Genomic DNA, 9,550 nt, shown 5'->3' with positions numbered 1-9,550 from the left:
GGTCCCCAGTTTAAGGTTGGTGATATGGCGTGGTTATCATCAAAAAATATTGCTATGAAGGTGGCTTCTCCTAAGTTTAAGCCTAGATTTATTGGACCTTACAAGATTTTGGAGATTATTAATCCGGTCTCTTTTCGTTTGGCTCTTCCTGTCACATTTAAAATCCATAATGTGTTCCATAAATCTTTGTTGAAGAGGTTTGTTGAACCTGTTGTTCCTGGGGTGGCACCTCCAGACTCCAGACCCTGTATTCGTTGAAGGTAACATGGAATATGAGGTAGAGAAAGTACTGGATTCCCGTCTGGCTAGACGGAGACTCCAGTATTTGGTTAAGTGGAAGGGTTATGGTCAGGAGGATAATTCCTGGGTCTCTGCCTCTGATATTCATGCCAAAAGATTGGTGCGTGCCTTTCATCGGGCTCACCCTGATCGCCCTGGTGGCGTGGTTGAGGGTTCGGTGACCCCTCCTCAAGGGGGAGGTACTGTTGCGAGTTAATTTTCCCCTTCACTACTGAGCCCCGAGGAACTCCCTCTTCTGGTAAAGAAAGGTATCTTTATGGATATAATGTTATTCTCGGGCTTACTGTGCGCTGCTTGACCAGGATAAAGTCACCACAACATGAGAAATTTAACCGTTTAATTCCCAACGCGTTTCAAAGTGTGAACCACTTCTTCCTCAGGGGATGACATCATGTCATCCCCTGAGGAAGAAGTGGTTCACACTTTGAAACGCGTTGGGAATTAAACGGTTAAATTTCTCATGTTGTGGTGACTTTATCCTGGTCAAGCAGCGCACAGTAAGCCCGAGAATAACATTATATCCATAAGGATTCGTATTGGCGGTCACACAGTGGACCTTCGGGCGTGCAGCAGGCTGACGGCGAGTTTATATGCTTATACTAGGGTGGCACGGTGGCTCAGTGGTTAGCGCTGCAGCCTTGCAGCGCTGGAGTCCTGGGTTCGAATCCCACCAAGGACAACATCTGCAAGGAGTTTGTATGTTCTCCCCGTGTATGCGTGGGTTTCCTCCGGGTACTCCGGTTTTCTCCCACACTCCAAAGACATACTGATAGGGAATTTAGATTGTGAGCCTCATCAGGGACAGTGATGATAATGTGTGCAAAATGTAAAGCGCTGCGGAATATGTTAGCGCTATATAAAAAAAATAAAAGAAGATTATACTTTTCCTGGAAAGGGTGAGTATACTTTTGCTAGGTGGGACTTTTCATCAGCAGAATCTTGCATAATTAATATTTCGCATTTATGGTATGTGTATATAATTGCCCCAAGAGTTATTTCTATATAGATTTTATGACTTCTCGTTTTTTTCCGGGTTAGAATCTGCCTAGAGGTAGGTATATATTCCATTGGTACTGGATATTCCTCCTTTTGAATATCTTAGTTAATATATTAGTTTTTCTATATATGTGTATATTTTTATATGTATACATAAGTAGTTAAGACAGATCGAATAGATTGATGTTGTTCAGTAGTCTCACAAATGATGAATATCTTAATAGTGAGTAATGATTGTAGTCACTGTATGTATATGATTGTTGGATTTTGTAGCTTTATGAATGTAAGAAAATCTCCACTATGTGTTGTCTGTTCAGAGTCGGATATTTATGACAATAATTTGCCTTTCTCTGTAACTAGTTTTTGTCTGTACTATGTCTGTATTTAAATTGGTGCTTATTGTTTGTATGCATCTCTGCATGTTTTTTAATTCACTAATGTCACTTAGGCTGGTTTCACATTTGCGCTTTTGTGCGCAGCGCATCGTGCGCACCAGTGCGCATGCGCACTGCGCACCTATATTTAACATGATGTGCGCATGGTCTTGCGCATACTTGCGCTTTCGTGCGCATGCGTTTTTTTGTCTTTCGCGCCAGGCGCGTCAGACGCAACATGTTGCATTTTTGGTTCCGCCCTGTCTCGTTAAAACAACGCATGCGCACGGAATGCGCACGGAATGAGCAAAAACACCACATTGGAGCCTATGGGAGCGCAATACATGCGCATGGTATTGCGCACGCTTGCGTTTTTATGCGCATGCGTTTTTACAATAAACATGACTGAAATGTAGTCTAGACAGTAAAAAAAAAAATTAAACCAAGGTGATAAAATGGTGTGGGCACTGGGATTCCACAATACTTTAAGGATTGCTCACGAGTGGACACACAGCACAAGCTGCACCAATGTAAGTATGAAAAACCTAATGTCTGGCTGAAATTTCAATACATTTCTATGTACTTATGTCTCTTTTTTTTTTTATTGCAGCATGTCTTCATCTGGTGAGGAATATGTCCCCGGGACAGGGCAAGAGGCAGAAGATGTGAGTACTATGCTTCCGTATGGATTGGAAAAAATAAACACATGTGATTAATTTTTTTGGTTTAATTTTCAGACCTCATCCTCCATCACGCCACCACCACCGGAGGAACGGCAGGAGCAGCAAGGCCAAGTGCGGGCGGGAAGACGTGATGTAAGTACAGACGGACTGTTATTTTTTTTTTTACTTATTTTCTAGTCTGGTTTATTTTTTTTTTTTTTAAATTTTCATGGTTGTTTTTTTCGATGTTTGTTGCTTTTTTTGCATTTATTTTCATTTAAAACAAATAATTTTTTCATGGCTTGTTTATCTAAAGCTCAAAGTGTGTGTGTGTGTGTGTGTGTGTGTATGTTTGTTTGTTTGGGTATATGGGAACGGGACTATGGGATGGCGGATATGTATGATGGTATATGGTCACGGGACTATGGGATGGAGGATATATATGATGGGTATATGGGCATGGGATGGAGGATATGTATGATGGTATATGGGCACGGGACTATGGGATGGAGGATATATATGATGGTATATGGGCACGGGACTATGGGATGGAGGATATGTATGACGGGTATATGGGCACAGGACTATGGGATGGCGAATATGTATGATGGGTATATGGGCACAGGACTATGGGATGGAGGATATGTATGATGGAATATGGGCACGGGACTATGGGATGGAGGATAATTATAATTTTCTATAACTAACCACAGTTAGTTACTATGCCCGGGCAGCGCCGGGCTCTTCAGCTAGTTTTCAAGATTTTTTATTTTAAAATCTTTCAAAGATTAATGTTTGTCTTTCTTTTCTAGGCTCCACAGCGGGAGGAGGACCTCGCCCTGGACAACGACGAGCTCATCCGTCTAGTCCAGGAGCGAGTCCCGTTGTGGGACACCCGTCACCAACTGCACTCGGACAACGTGGTGATCCGGCGGCTCTGGAACGAGGTGGCCGCATCGCTGATGGATGGCTGGGACAACGCCTCTCCCCGGGTCCGCAAGGATTTTCGTAAGTATTTAAATGCAGTGTGATGCAGCAGTGATCTTGGCCGGGATCACCCAACTGTGTGTGATGCTATTAACTCCATGGAGTTTCTATCATCACACACAGTTGGATGATCACAGCCTCCAGTGCATAGTCTTACTTTTTTTCTTTTTTTTTTTTCCACCACAGTGAACAAAGTCAGAACCCGTTGGCGCTCGATGAAGGACCGCTTCAACAGGGATATCCGTCAGGAGAATAAGGTTCGCAGTGGTGCTGCGGCAAGGACCGGCACGAAGTACAGATACCATCGTGCCTTGGCATTTTTAAGACCGGTCCTTGCCTCCCGAACGTAAGTATTTTCTAGTTGTATTGTGTGTTATTCTGTGCTTTTTTATTCCACAGGAGTTGGCGATTGTTAATTTATGGTAGTAATTTCTTTCTTTTCTTTTCACAGCACCTGGAGCAGCACCCTGCAACCTGGGCCCGAAGCGGTCCTTCATCAAGCTGCCCCGGACCCCTCCCAGCCATCCATCAGCGAGGAAGCACCTTGCAGGTCTGCACCACAGTCATCTGGAGACCAGGAAGCTGGTCGCTCAGGTGTTCCCCTGTCCCAGGTCTCTGCCACTGGTTTTGCGGGCACTTCCCGCCAGCAGCGGCAGAGGACCTCGGACAGGCCTCTCATGCCCGAGTTCGTTGAATTGAGCTCGGTCTTTCAGAGTAGCCTCAAGGCACTCTCCGATAGACTTGAGAGTGGTTTCCTCCTTTTGGACCAACGGTACAAGTCTATCGAGGGTCGCCTTGAGCGCCTGGAAGTCGACCTCGCCAGACCAGCGCATCATTTTTACACCCAAATAGCTCGGGACACGGCGGAACACCTTACCCCTGACCTCCAGTTGACTGTCATGCAGGCCTGCAACAATGCTTTTATGCAGGCTATGCAGCAGAGTAGGATTATGCAGCAGTCAGCGGTGGCATTTCCACCGGTGCCACCCCTGACTCGTTTTACAGCATTACCTACTTCTGCTGCATATCACTGCACAGCCACCACACTTCCAAGCCTCGCTGGACACCAATATACCGCCCCAAGTCCGAGTGCAGCTGGACACTTACCCGCCAACACCATGCCAAGCGCTGCTCCTGCCTGGCCCACCACTGCTGCCGCCACCACCACTGGATGGCCCGTCGTCACCACCCCTGCCTGTAGCGCCGCCACCACCACCACCAGCGGGAGGACCACCCCGGTATGGACCGCCACAGCCACCACGCCTGCATGGACCGCCACCACCACCAGCACCACCACCTCGGAGCAGCATCAGCTGGGGGACCCGCATTCAATATTTACGGCCCCTGCCAGGACATCCACCACCACCAGCATGCCACAGCAGGTACAAGATCCTGGCAGGCGGTCCACAAGCGCCAGGCGGTCCCCCAGCTCCAGCCAGTCCACAGCCTCCAGGCGTTCCAGAGGCTCAAGGCGGTCCAGAGGCTCAAGGCGGTCCAGAGGCTCAAGGCGGTCCCCGGGGTCTAGCCAGTCCTCAGGCTCAAGCGAGGACAGCAGCAAGACGACGGGCCACCGTCATAAAAAAACAAAGAGGAGGACTCTTACCCTCCCTCCTCCCTCACCTCCCACTTCACAACTTTCCTTGCCTCGGCTCCCTTCCCCCACTTCTTTGGTTCCTCCTTCCCCTAGAACCCCTTACTCCACCCAAAGCCGTTCCTCATCCCTCCACACCCCCCAGTTTCCAACAACTAATAAGTAAAATAAATGTTAAATTTATATTTCAAAATAATGTTTGGTTATTGTGTCTTTCGCCGCCTGCACACACTGCGCCGTACACTATGGTTTGTTTTTCTTTACTTTATACCGGATGGTCAGCCATCCAACTCTGAAAGGGATACTATTTTTCATTTTTTTTTTTTTATATATATATATATATATATATATATAAATAAAAAAAAAATGAAATATAGTATCCCTTTCAGAGTTGGATGGCTGACCATCCGGTATAAAGTAAAGAAAGGGAAACCACCAAAAAAAATAAATAAATTATATATATATATATATATATATATATATATATATATATAAATATATATATATATATATATATATATATATATAAATATATTATATATAAATATATATATATATTATATATATATATATATATAAATAAATATATATATATATAAATATATATATATATATATAAATATATATATATATATATAAATATATATATATATATATATAAATATATATATATATATATATATATATATATAAATATATATATATATATATAAATATATATATATATATATATATATATTTTTTTTTTATGGTGGTTTCCCTTTCTTCACTTTAACCTGGGCAGGTGAGTAGTGGAGTTTATTAAGACACAGTACACTAGGTATAAAAAAACATGTATTTTATTTTTAACAAACAACAAAACTATTAAACCATTTGATCCTGCCATGCTACACGACCAACATCGGATAAAAAGTAGTCCGCAAATTGGTCCCTCATTTGGGCAACTTCGACTGAGGACCGAAGAGGGTGCTGAGTAAAATCTGGCAAAGGGTTGGCAGCAGGCTCATCCATGTCAAAGTTCGGCCGCTCCTTTGCCATAACAAAATTGTGCAGAACCACGCATGCCTTCACCACCTCATCCACTGTTTCCATTTTGAGATTGATGGCGGTGCTGAGAATTCGCCATCTGGCCACTAGAATGCCAAAGGCGCACTCTACAGTCCTGCGAGCCCTCGTAAGCCTGTAGTTGAAAATTTTCTTGCGGTGGTCCAAGTCACGGCTGGAGTACGGCTTCAGCAGGTTTGGGCACATCTGAAATGCCTCATCCCCAACCACTACAAATGGCAGTGGTGGAGTTTGGGTTTGGGGAAGAGGCCGTGCCAGTGGAAAATTGAAATGGTTGCCGTACAACCTCCAGCCCATATCAGAGTTCTTAAAAGTCTGTGAATCGTTGCCCCGTCCGAATGCCCCTATGTCCACCGCCACAAACCGGCAGTCTGCATCCGCAATGGCCATTAGGACTGTGGAAAAGTACTTCTTGTAGTTGTAGTACTCGGAGCCACTTCTTGCGGGTTTTGTGATGCGGATGTGCTTCCCGTCCACCGCTCCTAGGCAGTTCGGGAAATTGCAGACTGCCCAGAATTTCTCTGATATTTGAAGCCACTTTTCGGCAGTGGGCAATGGCAGAAACTCCGGACACAGAACATCCCACAGAGCCCTGCAGGTGTCGGCAACAATCCCGGATAAAGTAGAGATTCCCAGCCGGTACTGGAAATGCAGGGATGAAAGACTCTCTCCAGTTGCCAGGAACCTGCCAAACATAAAAAGAAAAAATAATTATATTTCTGTCTTGGGTATTAATAAAAACACTGAAAATAAAAAAGTACATGGCCTAACTATTTTGCATGTTTTTTTAATACAACATAGCAAAAAAACATTTTATAAAGGCTTGGGATTAGTACATGCCAGAAGAAAGACCATTATGCAAAAAAGCAATTTCCCAAAAATAATGTTAAAATTCAATAGCCAAAAAAAAACCTAATTTTTTGGACCAAAAAAAAAAAAAAAAAAAAGGGAAAAAGCCAAAAAAATTATGCAAACATAACAACATACATACCGTAAGGTGACAAGGAGCCTTTCTTCGGGAGGAATGGCACGCCGGAGCTGAGTGTCCCTTCTCCGGATGTTTCCTTCAACCATACCCAGCAAGTCAAGGAAGCTTTCCTGGGACATCCGTGTATAGTCAGCAAATTTCTCCGGGTTTTCCTGTAGCTCGCTGTACAGCGTGTGATATGCTCCACGGCTTGCCCGGAGTTCGATGATTGGATGCCTCCAAAACCGACGCCGCTGCCGTCTCTGCTGTCTCTCCCTCTCCCTTTCTTGCTGGCAACAAAAGGCATACGCCTGAGACAGCGCAATGTCAAGATCCAGCTTGAAGCGGAAATTATCCAGACGCAGGTCCATCTTGACACCGGAAACAGCAGCAAAATCTGATGAATTCAGCAGTACAGGGTCTATAAAACATTCCAATGACACACGCCCACTGGTGACCCATTGGTGGTCAAGGATTTTTCTATTGTGAAATGTCACACCTAAAAACGCATGCGCATAAAAAACGCAACAGCATGCAAAAACGCATGTAAAACGCAAGTAACACTGCGTTATTTTGACGCATCAGCGTGCGCATGAAGAAAAAAAAACGCACATTTGTTTTGCGTTTTTCTTTGCGTTTTTTATGCGCACGATGCGCTGCGCAAAAAAACGCTAATGTGAAACTAGCCTTTGACAGCAGCTGTGGAAGGAGGAGGCTCTGTGAGACGTGATTTCTATATGAACACGTCACTTCCTTCCACTATTTGACCCGTTGAAGCGCTCGAGTAGCACGAAACGGCCGTTGTCAGCCTTTTTGCACTCCTTATGTCACTCCCCCGGCCCGACATGTGATGTACGTGTCAATAAACCCGTGAATTCCTTCAAACTCGATGAGTGCGACCATTTCTTCATGTGGTTTCTGAGGATTGTCTATTTCAGGTCAAGCACCCGAGTTCACCTGTCGTCTGCTTCCTGCATACCGCACACCTTCTGAGAATATACGGTAACAGCCGTGCCATCCGCGTTTTTTCTTGATTGTTGCTATATAAGAAAACCAAGAAAGAGCACCTAAAGAGGTGCAAACTATATACAAAAACAGTTCTGGACCATTCAGCGTTCATGATCTCTGCAGTTCAATATGAAAAGCTGCCAATATAACTGGGCAACACTGGAAAAACAAAACTAGAACATGATGATCAAAAATAGGAAACAGGTACAAAAATAGAAAACAGAAGGCACAACGGTGTAAATACCCTCCTGGGTAACGAGAGTTATTTCACTGTAGGTTACTAGTGGTGGTGGTCCCCTCCTGGGGTTCTGGAAGCTGGTTGCTGGGGCCATGCTTTGGGTGTCTTCATCCTGTTGCTGACGGTCTACCAATGGTTTAGCAGAAGTAGCAGCCGGTACCAAGGGATACTGTTCCTCATTGGCGGGTGGTCCTGCTGCTCTGGTACGGGGTCTGACATCTGGGGAGGCCGCAGCCTGTTGGCGCTGATAGGCGACTACACGGGGACTCGGTAGCCAAGGGATCTCGACATTCCGAAGTGATCTAGACTCGTCCCAGCCCTCAAGGTGTCGGATCATGCGTGCCTGTTCCAGCCATACCCTCCTCAGTAGGGACCTCCTACACCTCCCCATCTCCGACAGTCTAATGCCCCCGGACGGCTCGTCCAACATCCTCATTTCAAGCTCCAGTAGACCAGCCTCTGACAGTGTGAATTCAGGGGGAAACCCGTTAGGAGAGCCGGGATATATACCTGGTACCTCCTGGCGGTGTAACCTTGGGTCCGGTACAGGCACAGTGTAGTTCCTGGTGGCAGCGGTAGTAGCAGATGGCGACTCCCGGTCCACGGGAGTCTCCGGTAGGACCTGCACGGCTGCGTCAGGTCCAGACGGAAGCTCCTCTTCCTCCGCTTCAGCTCCCAGGGCCTCGTACAACCCCTCCGGCGGTGACGGCAGAGAGGGGGCTATGGGGGCTGCCGGTGGTATGGCAGCGGTCGCAGGCCCCACAGAGTCTGCCTGGAAGAGATCCGGTGCAGCAGCGATGGGTACCAGTGTTGCTGGTACTGCAGGTGTAGGCCCCCTCCGGGGCACGCTGCAGGTTTAAGATCCATAGCGCCTCCTGCCTCCGTTGCAGAAGGCGCGTCAGCTGGGCTATTTCATCCTCCAGCTGCTGGCGTTTCATCTCGGAAACTAGGTTGGAGCCTTCAGCCATGGCGCCGAGGAGGTTTAGCTTTACCTCCCCGCGCTCCGCAGGCCTCCTCCCTTCTCCTTCCAAGATGGCGTTCTCGCGTTCTTCTTTCTGTCTGGGCTCTTTTCCCGCCACTGGCTTCCGCTCCTCCTTCTGGGGGCGGCGTCTTCTTCCAACTCCTCCATACCAATCCAGTATACGAACCCCTCGGGGGGTGGGCCATGTTGCTGTCACATAGTACTTCAGGCAGGGGAGGCCCAGAGCAGTTCGTGGTCTTTTCTTAGGACCTCCCATGTTATCACGCCCTTCTTCACCGCGCCAGCGGCCATTTTTAGCATTCATTTTACAGTCTATTAAATTGGGTCTTCTGCACATTTTCAAAAAACTTCGAGTCTTAGGCACACAGAACCCGATGGCA

General features: G+C 46.3%; 1 protein-coding gene across 1 annotated transcript; it reads left to right on the top strand.

Moving 5' to 3' along the window:
* The first annotated feature begins 2,877 nt into the window (after nucleotides 1-2,877).
* LOC141099094 (uncharacterized) lies at nucleotides 2,878-5,192 on the top strand. The gene is made up of 2 exons (XM_073587176.1): nucleotides 2,878-3,665; nucleotides 3,771-5,192. The coding sequence occupies exons 1-2, from the start codon at nucleotides 3,535-3,537 to the stop codon at nucleotides 5,074-5,076; spliced, it is 1,437 nt and encodes a 478-aa protein (XP_073443277.1). The 5' UTR covers nucleotides 2,878-3,534; the 3' UTR covers nucleotides 5,077-5,192.
* The last annotated feature ends 4,358 nt before the right edge of the window (nucleotides 5,193-9,550 follow it).

The sequence above is a fragment of the Dendrobates tinctorius genome, unplaced genomic scaffold (genome assembly GCF_039654945.1).
Source record: "Dendrobates tinctorius isolate UK_male_01 unplaced genomic scaffold, ASM3965494v1 ptg000098l, whole genome shotgun sequence".
Classification (NCBI taxonomy): Eukaryota; Metazoa; Chordata; class Amphibia; order Anura; family Dendrobatidae; genus Dendrobates; species Dendrobates tinctorius.
This window is presented reverse-complemented; position numbering and strand designations above follow the sequence as displayed.